At 44.4% G+C, this 15,766-nt stretch overlaps 2 protein-coding genes and 1 long non-coding RNA gene across 3 annotated transcripts in view; all 3 read right to left on the reverse strand.

The window, feature by feature from the left end:
* Nucleotides 1–3,642, reverse strand: part of LOC138959989 (zinc transporter ZIP11-like) — a 33,492-nt gene extending 29,850 nt beyond the window's left edge. The window contains exons 1-3 of the mRNA XM_070331703.1: nucleotides 3,444–3,642; nucleotides 2,676–2,714; nucleotides 633–800 (exon numbers count right to left, since the gene is read on the reverse strand). Of these exons, the coding sequence (XP_070187804.1) occupies nucleotides 633–800; nucleotides 2,676–2,714; nucleotides 3,444–3,551 (315 nt within the window). The 5' untranslated portion in view covers nucleotides 3,552–3,642. The remainder of the gene's footprint in view (nucleotides 1–632; nucleotides 801–2,675; nucleotides 2,715–3,443) is intronic.
* Nucleotides 3,643–4,396: 754 nt separating this feature from the next.
* Nucleotides 4,397–6,026, reverse strand: LOC138959991 (uncharacterized). Its single transcript, XR_011453858.1, has 2 exons — nucleotides 5,415–6,026; nucleotides 4,397–5,374 (listed from the first exon to the last, which is right to left on the reverse strand). It is a non-coding gene; the product is annotated as an uncharacterized lncRNA (long non-coding RNA).
* Nucleotides 6,027–8,833: 2,807 nt separating this feature from the next.
* LOC138954602 (DNA-dependent protein kinase catalytic subunit-like) overlaps nucleotides 8,834–15,766 on the reverse strand; it is a 177,750-nt gene continuing 170,817 nt past the window's right edge. Inside the window, exons 87-90 of the mRNA XM_070326407.1 lie at nucleotides 15,159–15,347; nucleotides 14,179–14,221; nucleotides 12,756–12,849; nucleotides 8,834–12,113 (exon numbers count right to left, since the gene is read on the reverse strand). Of these exons, the coding sequence (XP_070182508.1) occupies nucleotides 11,909–12,113; nucleotides 12,756–12,849; nucleotides 14,179–14,221; nucleotides 15,159–15,347 (531 nt within the window). The 3' untranslated portion in view covers nucleotides 8,834–11,908. The remainder of the gene's footprint in view (nucleotides 12,114–12,755; nucleotides 12,850–14,178; nucleotides 14,222–15,158; nucleotides 15,348–15,766) is intronic.

Here is a 15,766-nt window from a genome sequence, read left to right on the forward strand (position 1 = left end):
GCCACCGGCGACTGGGGCAAGGCGTCTTGCGCGGGCGAAGGCTCCTCTGTCGTGACGTCTGAGCGCGCAGAAACTCGGGAGTCCCCTGACTCTGACGCTGGCTTGTCGTCCCCGTGAGGTGGTCGGTCCCTCTGGCACTCTGCTTCGCTGTCTGTGCCTGTAAGGCTAGGAGCTGACGGGATTTTGGAGGTGGGCGGGGATTTGGAGGTGGGCGGGGATTTGGAGGTGGGTGGGGATTTGGAGGGAGGCGGGGATTTGGGAGTGGGTTGGGGTTTGGAGCGGGGCAGGGATGGGAATTCCCCGGGATCTAAGAGACCCGAAGGAGCGTCGTTCTGTCGTGGATGCGGGTGAGTGAGGGTGAGAGAGAGAGAGGGTATGTATGTCAGTTATGGGCAGAATATACCTGCGCAGTGTCAGCGGCACAGACGACGCACTGACTATTATTTATGCCGCGATAGGAATTATGACGAGTACTTGGCCTGTTTTCCTTTCATGCAACGTGTAGCGGGCTGGGATAATCTGCAATGCGTCGTCGGTCCTGCTGAAGTTACATATATATATGTGAGCGGAGCCCCTTAGCATGTGTGTGTGTGTGTGTGTGTACGTGTGTGTGTTTGCACCGAACAACTCACCAGATAAGGTAAGAGAACGTCAGCACCATACACAAAGACAGCTCCCAGAACAAAGCCCACAGCAACAGGCACGAAGGCCCACTCCCCTTTAGCACCATACAGTCCTGACCCTTCCGCCATCTCTATGGCCGGTGCCAACAGTGACCAGTAAGAGGCTGCTATCATCACCTACATCAAAACATCTTAGCATTACAAATATAACAATAAAAATGTATATCAATCATATTTAGCATTAAAAATATCACAATAAAATGTATCAATCATATTTAGCGTTAAAAATATAACATCAACAATAAAAAACGCTGGCGCTGGACCCGAGTACTCTTCAGACTGGCTCGCTCCCTCAGTATGAAAGTTTTTGTCTTGTGCACGTGGATTTAAAAAAAAAAAAAAAAAAAAATTATATATTTATTTTACACAATTAAAAAAATTATTTGAGTAAAATAAAACATTAAAACGTTCATAATAAACAATAGTAAACAAGAATTTAAAAAAAATAAAAAATTTGAAGGCCCATGCCGGGAATCGAACCCGGATTACTTGGATAAAAAAAAAATAAAAAAATTATTCATTATATATATTTTACACAATTAAATTTAAAAAATCTATTAGAGTAAAATAAAACATTAAAACGTTCATAATAAACAATAGTAAACAAGAATAAAAAAATAAAAAAATAGACCGCCCATGCCGGGAATCGAACCCGGATCACTTTGGCCATAGACTCTCTCGTGCTCTCTGTCTCTCTTTCACCGAGACCAAACCCTGCATTGTAATTTCTTTGCCGAGACCATTTCCCCGCCCGTTGTCTGGCTTGCAAATCATGCTTTTCTCGTCACTGCGTGACGTGTTCGCCGCCCAAGTCTCCCCTTTAGTTCAGGCTGTTCGCAAAGTGACCAGCCTCCCACCGCAAAAACTCCCACCGTTAAGAGTGGCTTTTTTGATTTATTTCGCATTTAGGTCCCAGGTAACATTATGAAGTTTTAATACGATCAATCGGACCTATTATCAAGTTAGTGTATCAACTTTTGAAAGAACTGCGCCCAGTAGTTTCCCAGCAATAAGCCGTTAAGTCGAGACAGACACACACACACACACAATTAAAGTCTGTTGAACCCTAGTACTGCGTACTCGGGGATAAAAATACACTTACCAGAAAACAGCAACAAGAACAAATGAACATGGACTAGTTTTGACTTTCATCTTCATCAGCAAAAGAACAGAAAGAAACGGGAAAAAAGAGTAGACAGAGAAAAGAAATGAAGAGAATGAGCACAGAAGAGTAGACAATTATTAAACTTTAATTTTAAAGCATTCGTTTAACTTCTTTAAGATATATATGTTTTTTAGACACCAATTGCCACATTACAAAATTAACATTCTAGAATCAACAACTAGCTACACACACAGTGGAACTGTTCAGACCTCTACAAATCTGAGAAAATCAGGCATTAAAAAGGAAGGAGTCTTAAAGTGGGGCAACATTTACAGAGGTCATGGATAGAACATGTAAAAAAAAGAAAAAAAACACAAGGTCTTAAAAAGGTAGATTGGTGTTTTAAAAGGGGGTTCCACTGTATCAGCAGTTAAAGGTGCTCTTTGAGCAGATTGAGGGGTCCATGACTGAAATAATAATGCGAGAACAATGTTTTTTCCTCAATTGGCTCATTCAACTATCAATGCACTCAATATGATTATGAACTGAGAGAGAAAATACATGCACCGTATAAAACTGAAGTCACATGAGTTCATACATGTACAGCAAATGTGTGAAGGGAACTCATACCAGAAATTAAAACAGCTACCGGTAGTTCAATAGAGATAAACTTTTTTCCGTTACCCTTAGTCCTCTTGAAGAAGAAAATTGAATTTCATGACCTGCACATAAAATTACATAAATGACATACATGTACAAATAAAATGTAAGACCAACAGCACACACACACACACCAAACACGCACACACATTATACATAATGTACGTACACACTCATGCACACACACAATGACACCTGATGACACATGCACTAAATTCGATCCATACCCCGCCAGCAAAGCCAAGACTTCCATCGAGGAGCTTTCTCTGTTAACAGAAAGAAAAACATAAAATATAATTATATATAGTTGCACAATATTTCATATGTGTCTGCCATCTTGACTATAAATAGTAGATAATAGGACACTTGAGTAACAGATTGTTTTCAATTTAATCTATCAGCCTGAAAAAATATCTCTAAAAAAGATGTAAATGTTAGACTAGTGCAGTGTAAGACAGTGTGACTGTTAACTATTGGCATTACCGGTAGATCAAACCAGTATAAATAATCATTGAGTGCATGAAAAAAGAGCTGTTAATGTGTTAGTGTTAGATTTAGAAGCGGAAATGAATATCCTGCAGTCAGGAAGGAAAACAAATCCCCATATAATTTACTTTTCATGACTGAAACTAAAGTGAAATAATAATGGAACAATGTTTTTTCAACAGGAACTGAGACATTGAGAGAGAGAGAGAGAGAGAGAGAGAGAGAGAGAGAGAGAGAGAGAGAGAGAGAGAGAGAGAGAGAGAGTGTGTGTCTTGGGTATCATATCTGTTAGATTTTATCTTCATTGACCTAGTAAAACTTTGGAATCGAACTGTAACAAAGTTAACAGGGAATAAAACAGCAGGGCGATGTCGTGATCTAGATTTTGACAGTGCCCTAGCTAGATATCTGCAACGTGTCTCGGGAAACGTTGTCAACAAAATGTGTGCTCTGTCCACTTTGCTCCTTCCAGGCCGTTCCCGACTCGGAACTAACTTGGACTTTCTTACCTGCCCACTGCTGAAAATAAAGACAAGCCCAGCGCCAAGTGCTGTGAGTCCCCATGTGAATAAAGTTCCCAGAATCGTTTGCAGAACCGGACCAGCATCTTCAATCATGTTTCCCACTCCTTCGATAAATGACCAGGTAGTTTCGACCAACTTTAGGTTGACCGAAACAAGTCGTTACGGTTTTCCACTACAGAAACTCCTCTACGTTGCTTCTTCAAGAACGACAACTCCAATATGTTATGGTTTGTTTACTCCGAGATAAGTGTCATTCTGACTTCACGGGAGAAGATCGCCACAGAGGGGACACAACCGTGTGTGTGTGTGTGTGTGTGTGTTTATCGTGTACTGGAAAGCTAAAAAGCATGTATATATATATATATATATATATATATATATATATATATATATATATATATATATATATATATATATATATATACAGAAGTTAAGTTAAATCTTCTGCAAACCGAATGAAAGAAGTTTTTAATGAAACATGAAAATAATGTGATGCAACTTTTTTTTACTGTGCGAAGGTACTGTAGCATTTATGTCATACTACAAGTGTTTCAACATTAGTTTTAAATAATTTAGTTTGTTTAATATGGTTGGATGAATTTTGCCAATTGTTGTAAATTATTTTTTTAATAACATCCAGTATGAATAGGTAGAATGATAGTTGAATACTGAGAATAAAATGTAGGCAAGGCATAACTGTAATTGCTCAATTTGTTTTTATGCCACCATCCTCTAATACACTGCAAGTAATATGATAGCTTGTTAAAAACTATTTTAATGGTGTGTGTGTGTGTGTGTGTGTGTGTGTGTGTGTTTTAATGCATTTGTTTCACCTATCTCCTTGTAACAATAATCAATTTGTCAGTGTTGACTTTTCTTGATCAAATGATACTGTGCACACACACACTCACACACACTCACACTTTCCACCTTCAGTGAGAGTATGAAGAAAATGAATTTATTGACATATCATCAACTTGATTTAAACCATTCATTTCAAACACTCGATGCAAATCAAAGTCCATCACTTCAATACAAATTTAGGTCTATTCATGTAGCAATACTGAGACGTACATCTTGCCCATGGGATCGTTGATTATCAAGCACTGAATTCTTTCTTTCTTTATTTGGTGTTTAACGTCGTTTTCAACTACGAAGGTTATATCGCGACGGGGAAAGGAGGGGAGATGGGATAGAGCCACTTGTTAATTGTTTCTTGTTCACAAAAGGACTAATCAAAAAATTGCTCCAGGGGCATCAAACACTGAATGATAATTTGAACAATAATTAAGCAGTAAAATATATATGTAAAAATATATGACAAAGCATAGTACAATAGACAAAAGAACAGAAGTCAACACAAAAATGTACAAAAAAATGCATTGTTGTGCTTCAATAAGACCACTTATGTATGTAAGAAGGTTTTCATCTGAAACGCTATTTTCTTTCTTTTTTCAAATAAAATAAAAAGGCAACAAAATCAGAACAAAGCGCATAAACAACCGAAGCTCAAGAGTATACTAATCTGACCTTTAAGAGACCACACAGCAAGACAAACTACATGTACAACTTTAAAAACATGGCTATCTTGACCCTCATAGTTTTAGACATACATGTTGTTTAGTTTGCACAAGTTTATGCATCATAAGAACAAACAAAATTCACACAAAAATCAGACAAAGATCTCCAACAACACTTGAAGCTGTAGCTCAGGGAACTTGTGGCCATTATTTCAAAAAGATAACTTGCATAAATGCATTTAGCAGAAGATTGTCTTATCAAGAATCACAACTTTGCACACTCACCGCAACATCTGAAGATGCACAAACAAAAAACACCAAGATAACAACACACTGTATGTCAATCTTCTTCTTCTTGTTCGACACACTGTATGTCAATCTTCTTCTTCTTGTTCGCTAAAACAAACGTCAATAAGAAGTGTGATAGTTCACTAACCTACAACAAACGTCAATAAGAAGTGTGATAGTTCACTAACCTACAAGAAAGCAACAGGGAATGCATTTTTTTTTATGCATGATTACATTAGTTTTATAAATACAACGTAACATTGTTTTTACCAAATGGTCTCGGGACACAATTTTGCCAACAAAAGCAGTATGATATCACTACTTTCTTTCAGCAAAAGAAGCATATAACAAAATAAACATCCATATCAAAGCATATTCATGATGCTCTACAACTAACACAATTACAACTTCTTGCAATTTCTTTTTTTCTTCTTTTTTGTGTGTATTATGTTATACCAGCAGTCATCTGTTATTGTATCTACATTTCATGCCGTGATTCAGCTAGCCCATGTTTGGACCAGGCTATGTTAGTGGTTAGGGTTAGGGTTAACTGGTTAGTCGAAAATTTTTATTAAATTTTGATTTAATATAATATACTTACCCAATTCTTATGAATGCATTGACTTTAGTCCCACATGCTAGATGTCGAAAAAACCTCTCAAATTACCTGCCCTTAGTAGGGTGGTAACCAAGCTAAAAGCGACGCCATAGCCGTTGCTATGGCCTGACCTTGCTCGGTTACCCATAACACCCTGCGCACCACGTGAGCGCCAGCATCCGTAATGATCATTCGAGACTAATAATCAAACAAACACCCCAAGGACATAATCCAGCGGGGACGGATGGGAGGGTATTAACTATAAGAATTGGGTAAGTATATTATATTAAATCAAAATTTAATAAAAATTTTCGATTTAATCACATATTCTTACTCCAATTCTTATGAATGCAGATTCCCCCTAAAGGTGGAGGGAACCTACTTATGTCCTTGTAAGAACCTGCCCTGCAGCAGCCAAAACCAGCAATGAACTGGAGCCAACTAGCCGCGTGCAGGGGATATCCCAAGGATAGAAACCGATGAACACATCATCTGATCTCCAGTAAGCCGTTTGCAAAGCTTCGCCTAGGCGACCAGAACGCAACACGGCAATAAAAAAGCACAAAATCTGTACCCGAGCTGTTGGCAAACCTCGCATAGGCGAGAGGAACACCACCAGCCAGAGAAGAACACCAGACTCCGGACTCCCGAACGCCTGAAAAGGAATAGAGGGAGGACTGAACGCCCCCCCCCCCCTTGTTCAAAACGCACCACTCATAGGACTGTCCTATGAATGTAGCAGAGCCCCTAGAGAGAGACAAATAAAAGATGTCTCTTTCGCTCCATTGTAAAGAAATAAGAACCTGAGCTAAAGCTCGTAGTTCCAAAAGACAGTAACGTCAAAAAAGGGATTTAAAAAGTCTAACCAGACAGTTAGAAAATCCGAATCTCCCGGAGCGAGAATCCTCCCAAGAGGAGGGAATCAAACACCAGAGGATATTGACCAGGTTCCTGAAACCCCAAAACCTGGCCAAACACCGTGAACAAACGGAACCAAAAGCCCTAAGGCTACATCCTCTGGCAAACACCAAAAACGCATGCGCCTCCCTGCCCTATAGAGCTGAGGCCCAGAGTAAGTAGAACAAAGTCCCACGCGCTAAACAAGGGGGAGCCTCTAAACCTCGTAAAACAAGGTCCTTTGATCCTGCCCACAGGAACGCCATGAGCAACAGAAGAGAGGCCTATTTGTTCCAAAACAGCTGAGATAGCCGAGACGCCGGAACCCCAAAGAAGAGGCCCAGCTGCCCAAAGCCAAAAACTGAAACAGAGGTGAAAAACCACCTGGCTTGAGAGAGGGGCGCTAAGGAGTTGCACCCCCGCTCTAAATCCCTAATTGGCCAAGGAGGCCAAAAAAGGAGCATACACAGATAAAGTGGAGGAAAAATATGCTTCGTGCCCAAAGATCAGAGTCATCACCCATGATTTAAAACACAAACAGCACGCCTCCAGACCCGTAAGCAGACGGGCCAACCCCTGTGCCAGCCCTGAGAGGACCTGTTGAGCGAGTCGGCCAGATCGCAGAGCTGGCCGGGGAGATATTCCCCTGAGAAAATGATTAAGTGTAAAAACCCCATCAGAATCCCTTATACTCTGTCTGACAGGGAGTGAGAACTTGCTCACCCCAGCTAGTTCACATAAGAAGCAACAGAAGAATTGCCCGAATGCAACAGGACATGCCTGTAAATAGCCAAAAAAGGAAAGGCTAGCAGACTAAGAGCTACTGCTCCTAACCTCAGGCAAAAGAGAAGCCCAAGGATTTGCGTCTACATCACAGCCTCAAGACTGCAATTGCCAGTGCAGGACCCATCTAGACGAAAACGCATCAATAAAGCGGTCTAAGTCCAGGGGGAAACAAAGCTAGGGAAAAAAGTCCCCTGAGCGATACAAAAGGATTCCAGCCACCTTCCCGCGTGGAGGAACCCACTCTGGAGGAGGACCCTCATGTCCCAGACCTGTGAGGCCGAACCCCCCAAAAAACTTGAGGAAAGACTAGAGGGCCAGCATAGCAATCGATACCGTCCGACCGAAGATCGGGTCTAAAGACCCCGCAGAGGCCTGCTCTCGTGCCAGTCTGGCAGAGAAAAGAGCTTAAAGCCTCTCTATTCTCTTGTGTGAAGAATAAACCTTCCAAGAGACAAAGTCGAACAGCATGCCCAGGTAAAAAACCTGGGATAAGGACAGCTCGGAATTTAGCCTGGTTACTGAGAGCACCAGGCAAAAAACCTGGTTCAACACCAAAAGAAAGAGAAAGTCCAGAGACCAACACCCCCAGAAACCGAGCCCTTTCCTGTGTGCAGAAACGCAGAAGGAAAGCTCATGTGAGAGCACCGAGGAAAATCTCAGCCAAAGCTGAAAGCTCTAGCCCATGCCGACCCACCTCCCGCAGAGAGGGAGGAGACACTGAACCAAAACACCCCTTTGCAACCGGGAGCGCCTAAATGCGCTGCCAGAGGTCCAAGAAGGAAGGGAAAGATTCCAGCTATTGAGTAGGTTTCAACAACCCCCGAAAAAGCCTGACCCTTGCTTCCTGCAACCAGCATGAAATCAAACCCCTTGTAAAGGAAGGAGATCACACCAAGCCAAAACAGTGTGGGCCTAAAACGTCACAGAGAAACCACTCCGCTCCGTGACGACCCTAGCCCAAGCTGCCAGCAGCCTGGCTAAAGCCTTATCCAAGGCATCCTCCCTAACCCAAAAGAGCGTTCCGGGAGGATAAAATTGCCTATAAGAAAGCACAGAAGAGAGTCTCAGCCAAAGCAAAAAACTCCAAACCATGCCATCCTATCTCCTCCAGAGAGGAGAGGGAGGAGTAATATCATGAAAACTCCATGTTCCCTGTGGTCTGTAAGAGAAGCCAGAAACTAGCCCCTGGCCATAAAAAAGTCCGGATCAGACCCTGAGCCTGAAAATTCCCTGCTATCTTCTTCCGCACTAAAAGTGAGGACGAAGCAGCCTGAAACCCCGAAGCCAGCAGTCCCCTGCGTAAAAAACAGCGGGAAAGGTGTAGGCTGAAGACCACTATCCTAAGGTGCGGATCAAGCCAAAAAGTGTGGCATGTGGCAGGCAATCACCGCAGACTCAGCAAATGAAACAAATTGCGAGAAAGCCTGTGAAAACCCAAAGGCATCCCGGAAGAGGAAGGAAGAGAGACACCCCCAACCTATCCGGGCCAAAGTAAACTGCAACAGCAGCCGCTCTATGTATGGGAAGCCTACAATCAGTAGGCAACCCTATACACTCCCCCTCCTTAAACAAGGAGTCCGGACCTAACCACCAGTTGTGTAAAACACAAAAGGAGGGGAGGCAGGGGAGGTCGCGCACTAAATCTCCTGCCAATAACCCGCCAAGAGTGTGGATGAAAAGCGTGATCAGTCTCTGACTGCCAACCCAAAACCGCCCACCTGAACAAGAGGTGGGGGGAAGAGGGGTTGGTAACTGGCACAGATCTCTGCCAAGAAGAAGAGAGAGTGGAGAAGCAAGACAAAGCCGGGCCCGGCGCGTCTTACCCCACCCGCTGTGCGAGAGAAGCATCCCAGTGCTAAGAACCAGACTACCTGGTATGACCACAACCCACCCCAAGTGGGGAGGGGGGCGGTCCAGCACAGCCGTAACCCCAAGAGGGGGTAAGGACTGAAACAGAGAAACGGCCGTAAACGGCCGATCCTCGCTCGTCCACCTGCCGAAGTCAAGTAGCCCTATCACTCACCCACCCCTAGGAGGGGGGGGGGGGGTGACCTATGCTGGCTACGGACAATGACCACCGGCCAGGCGATACTAAAGCCGAGTCCCTGCAGATCATTGTGAACACAAAGAATGGGAGACTGGAGAGAAAGGGTACGTTCTGTCTCCGCCTGACCATGTAGCCAGCCGGCACAGCCCGTGCAGAGAACAAAACGGAGCAAAGCTCATTGTTCCCTGACCACTGTGCGAGACACCCTGCCGAGAACAAAAGAGAGTCAAGCTCATTGTTTCGCGACCGCTACCCGCGACAAGCGCGGGCAGCTAACACAGCCACCTGCCCCAAACGGAGCAGAGAAGGAGTATGTAAGGTAGCCTGGAAAGCCGTACATAGCACCCCCACTGTGTAGCAAGGCCTGAGCCAAGCCACCCCCAGATGAGGAGGGGGGTGGCTCGTCGCAGCAGTAAGAGCGACGGAGAGAGACGAACCGAAAAACGGCCGACCCCCCTCCGTCCACCTGCCGTAGCCCTATAGCCCACCGACCACACAACCCGATAGGGGAGGAGGACGACTGTCGGGCCAGGACAATAGAGGCACAGACTGTGAAGACAGTCCAACAGCGCCCACCCCGTCCGACCCAGAGGGAGGGACAGGGTGGAACGCTGCTCCAGCCCCCACCCGATCCTGCCCAGTGGGCGGGAAAGAGTGAGCCACTGACACCCCCCACCCTGCCCCAAATGGAGCAGAGAAGGGGTATGTAACGTAGCCTGGAAAGCCGCCACCCCAACGCGCCCGGGGGGCGGGAAAGGGTGGGAAGCTAACACAGCCCCCTGCCCGCAAAGGGCAGAGTGGGACAAGCCCAGACCGTGACTTACCGAGCCCCCTCTCTCCCTCTCCCACCCGGGGAGAGAGCTGACTTCCCACCGCAGCAGTGCTAAAAGCAAGCCGAGCGGGAAGAGAAAAGAGAGGAAGCAGCAGCCCCCCGCCCCCAATGGGACAGGGATGGCCAAGGCCAGGCTGCGACTTACCATGCCCCCCCTCTCCCTCTCCCACCAGGGGAGAGAGCTGACTTCCCACCGCAGCAGTGCTAAAAGCAAGCTGAGCGGGAAGAGAAAGAGAGGAAGCAGACCCCCTCTCCTTACGGAGAGAGTGCTCGCGAACAACCCAGCCTACCAGTGGCAGAAAGGACTGAACCGAGCTGGCCGTTTGCACCAGGCGACGGTGCGACGCAGGAGCGCCCCCCTATCCCCCCCCAATGGCGGGGGGGCTGAGTAACACACTGTGAAGTACCGGCGGTAATCAGAGTGGTTAGACGCAGGCAGGGAGCAGGCCCCCCCTCCTAAAAGGAAGGGGTGCTTGAGAACAGCCCAGAGCCACCAGAGGCAAAAAACGGGCTGAATCGAACAGGCCATTTGCACTAGGCCACAGTGCGAAGCTGACGAAACGGGAGGGCGGGAACCGCCGATCGCGCCTGAAACAGCCGAGAATATAGACACAAAACATCGTTAAGTCCCCCCAAAAGGAGGACATTGACTGATTCCTCTTACACAGAGAAAGGGGAAAGAATAGCCACACGGCTACTCCCCCCCCCCCCCCATCAGTCACACGATCCAACAAAAAGTCTATAAGGAGCCTAAAGGCTGATTAACCCCAACAGGGGAAGCGAGCTGTGAAAGAACTGAACCCACCCTCGGAGGGATAGGAACATAAAAAGAAGTGCTGTTTGACGGATCTACGACCCGCATAATAGGCAAATCAAAGTTCTTAGGCTACTCTTAGGAATAGTTACTAAACCAGGCTAAGAGCTTTGCCACCTTCCAGTCTCGCGCCGAGTTTAGCTTTGTTGTCGGCCATTTTAAGACCGCCGAAAAACAGTCACCCAGAACAAAAAACTTCTGCGTGCATGTTCAACACAAAGCTAACACCATTTAACCAAACATAAACAGGAAAGATCTCACCAAAAGGCAGACGGACAGGTAGACCCACAGGAAACCGGCTAGTCTCACGGACAAGCAGGCATGTGAAGGCCAAAAATGAGAGCGAAATTCGGACACGTCCACCGTGTGTTGTCGAAAGTCGAGAATGATCATTACGGATGCTGGCGCTCACGTGGTGCGCAGGGTGTTATGGGTAACCGAGCAAGGTCAGGCCATAGCAACGGCTATGGCGTCGCTTTTAGCTTGGTTACCACCCTACTAAGGGCAGGTAATTTGAGAGGTTTTTTCGACATCTAGCATGTGGGACTAAAGTCAATGCATTCATAAGAATTGGAGTAAGAATATGTGATTAAATTTTATGTACTGTCATCACCTGCTGTACTTAAAAAAACGCTGCATAGGAGAACCATTCCAACTAGAAACATTTGCTACATCCATGGTTCCCATCCAGCCCAGGTTCTGCCGAGAATGTTGGGGTCAGTGGCTTGGTCGATGAGTGCTGCCACCTGCTGTTCCTCCGTCAGACCGCTTTCTGGCAGCTTGGCTCGGATGTTTTCGTTCTTGTTACCAATGGCGACGCTCTCAAAACTCTTCATGGCGGCATTTCTGGAGTGCCCCAGTCGCAGCTCATCTCTGTGGCAAGAACAGAACAAAAAGGAAAATGAGCAAAACTGCCTAAAAAATGATCAACGTAATGATAAGCCAAGCGCAGAGGTAAGTACACTCCATGTTCCACCTAACAGAAACGTAATGATAAGCCAAGCGCAGAGGTAAGTACACTCCATGTTCCACCTTACAGAAACGTTATTTGTACAGATACAACACTGAATAATACAGAACAGTGTCTTTGGATGAAATATGTTGAACCCTTACACTGGTGCAATTCTCTAACACATGTTACATAGCCACTGGTGAATTAACAGAGAGAAAAATAAAGAAAAACGGTCATATAGGTTTTCGCATCCAGGGGAGGTAATCGGAACCAACCAAACAGACTGAGCCAGTAGCGCGACATATGTCGTGACAAACAGGCGACAGTATAGGTAATGTAGCGCGACATATGTCGCGACAACCAGCTTAAGGGTTAACACAATCCCTCATCACCACTTGACAAATTGATTTCAAATTATTTTTAATAAAACAGAGTATATGTAAATAGAGGCAATTTGAAATCTTCAGAACAACCTTACGCACTGGATTCACATACGAGACAGAAGAGCCCTACACATTCACAACCCCAGGCTAGGGCACAGTGACACCTAGAGGAAATCGTACCGTGTGATGTAGCAAGGGTTGTCTCCCTTCAGTTTGCGCGCGGCCCACTGCACTTTCTGTTTGGGATACCAGGTCATGTTCTCGCCATCTGCATCTGGTGATAGAAGAACATGTCCCTGAGAAAAGTGAAGTTGCACAGTATTTTTCTGATACACACAACCCTCCGTCTCGTCTAACTTTTACATTTAGTCAAGTTTTGACTAAATGTTTTAACATAGAGGGAGAATCGAGACGAGGGTCCTGGTGTATGTCTGTGTGTCTGTGTGTATGTGTAGAGCGATTCAGAGAAAACTACTGGACCGATCTTCATGAAACTTTACATGAGATTTCTTGAGTATGATATCCCCGGACTTTTTTTCTTGTTTTGGATAAATGTCTTTGTTGACGTCATATCCGGCTTTTTGTAAAAGTTGAGGCCGCATTGTCACGCCCTCATTTTTTGATCAAAATTCAAATGGATTGACATTATGGTCAAGCAATCTTCGACGAAGGCCGGACTTTGGTAGTGCATTTTAGCTTAGAGGCTTAAAAATTAATCAATGAGTTTGGTCATTAAAAATGTGAAAATTGTAATTAAAATTATTTTGTTAATAAAACGATCCAAAAATAATTTAATCTTATTCTTCATCATTTTCTGATTCCAAAAACATATAAATAAGTCATATTTGGATTAAAAACCAGCTCTGAAAATTAAATATATGAAAATTATTATTAAAATTAAATTTCCCCGACCCCATTTAAAAACAATCTTGTTCCTTGTCGGTTCCTGATTCCCAAAACATATAGATATGATATATTTAAATTAAAAACAAGCTCAGAAAGTTAAAAAGAAGAGAGATACAGGCGTGCTATCCTGCTCAGCGCAACCACTACCGCACTATTCTGGCTAGTCAATTTCACTGCCTTTGCCACGAGCGGTGGACAGACGGTGCTAAGAGTATAGGTCTTGATGAAGAAAAAAATGCAGTGCGTTCAGTTTAATTCTGCGAGTACGACAGCTTGACTAAAATGTTGTATTTTCGCCTTACGCAACTTTTTTTTATATCTACAAATGTTCTTTGCTTTCCTCCAATCATTTGTATTTTTCTTTCTTCCCTAGTCATGCATTAAAGTCAGTTCCTGTCCTGCTCCTGCCATTTATGTTTTCATAGACAAGGCACACACAGATCTGAACACACACTCACACACACACACACACACACAAACACACACAGTAACACACATAGTAACACACACACACACAGTAACACACACACACACAGTAACACACACACACACAGTAGCACACACACACACACTCACACACACACACACACACACAGTAACACAGTAACACAGTAACACACACACACACACACACACACACACACACACACATTCCCTGACGAGAAGGCAGACGTGCAAGTGACAGACGAAACTTTACCTTCAGGTTCCATTCCTTGATTCTTTTGTTTCTCTGCAAATTGCTGAAAGCAAAAAAGAATACTTATTAAATCCCACTGCCAACCTTCTTTGACTCCACTTAAAGGCAACAACGTATGTATTCACTACGGTATCACAGAAGACAAGAAACTGTCAGACATCATTTTCAACAGAAATCAAACAATGGCATTCTGCAGTCTTTGTATAAGTTTTCAAAAACAAACAAAAACACACACACAAAAACATAAAACAAGAAAAACGTAACTTGGACTTTTGAAATTCAGGACTATGCAGGATAAAAGATTTCGTCTCTGTGGAATGAGGAAGCAAATATACAGCTGGAAAAAAAATACTTCCAAATGACACTTTAACTGTTTACTACATAAATCCGAAGTTTGTGAAAATGCCCCAAATTGTATGCACTTAAAAAAAAAAAAAAAGTCCAATGAAGACAGTATGTAAGCAAGTTTGGTCACTTTCATGGAAAAGGTCACAAATGCATTGGTTCATTTTCATTTTTTCATTTCATTTTCATTACTTTATTGTCCCATTGCTGGGAAATTCGGGTCGCTTCCTCCCAGTGGAAAGCTAGCAGCAACGGAGTCGCGCTACCCAGGTGTCTGCGTGTTTAGGTGTATTCAGCCACCTGCACTTATGGCAGAATGACCAAGGTCTTTTACGTGCCATTGTGATGACACGGGGGTGGGACATGGCTTCCGTCTCTGGGTCTGCACATAAAGTTGACCCGTGTCCGTCCCAGCTTTGGGCTGGACAACAAAGAAAGTGCAAAACAATGGAACCCCCCTAATAAGACATTAAAATATAGATAAGCAGGTAAAAAAAAAAAGATTATGAGCAGAAAATCCGAGAAAACTGATCTTGTAAGGGAAAGAGTTTTAAATTGAGGGTGTGTGTGTGTGTGTGTGTGGGGGGGGGGGGGTGTGGTGTCATGAAAAGGGGCATCCCCAACAAGGAACTTACCAGCCAGTCAACAGACACCTCCTTGACGAAAACATCCATGGTGGAGAGGAGGAGGTCGTTGTTCTGCCTGAGCGCACGCAGCACGTGAACCATGGTGTTCTCTAGCAGTCCCTTGACCTTCAGCGGCAATCCCACGTTGACGATCTGAGCGGTCAGACGTATTGCCATCAACTCTGGCACTGGAAGGAACTGTAACAGTTACATAGCAGCGGTTGTGGCATGAACTCAGAACTCAGAAAGTATATTGTATAGGCCAACTGACCCATTACAACTGACACATATTTAACATGACGAAACACCTCTCTCACTCTCACACACGCGGCCTCTGTCTCTCTCTCACACACACACACACACACATGCATGCAGGCACACACACACACACACACACACACACACACATGCATGCAGGCACACACACACACACACATGCATGCAGGCACACACACATTTATTTGGGTTTTTATCTATTTTATTTATCTAAGTATTTGGTTTTGACAAAAACAGTGAACCACCCACGGTAGACAAAGTGGCACAGTGGTTATAAGTGCTTGCCTCTAATGCTGGTGGTCACCAGGGATCAAAGCCCACTCTGGGCAAATCCAAATAGC

This window comes from Littorina saxatilis, linkage group LG2 (genome assembly GCF_037325665.1).
Source record: "Littorina saxatilis isolate snail1 linkage group LG2, US_GU_Lsax_2.0, whole genome shotgun sequence".
NCBI lineage: Eukaryota > Metazoa > Mollusca > Gastropoda > Littorinimorpha > Littorinidae > Littorina > Littorina saxatilis.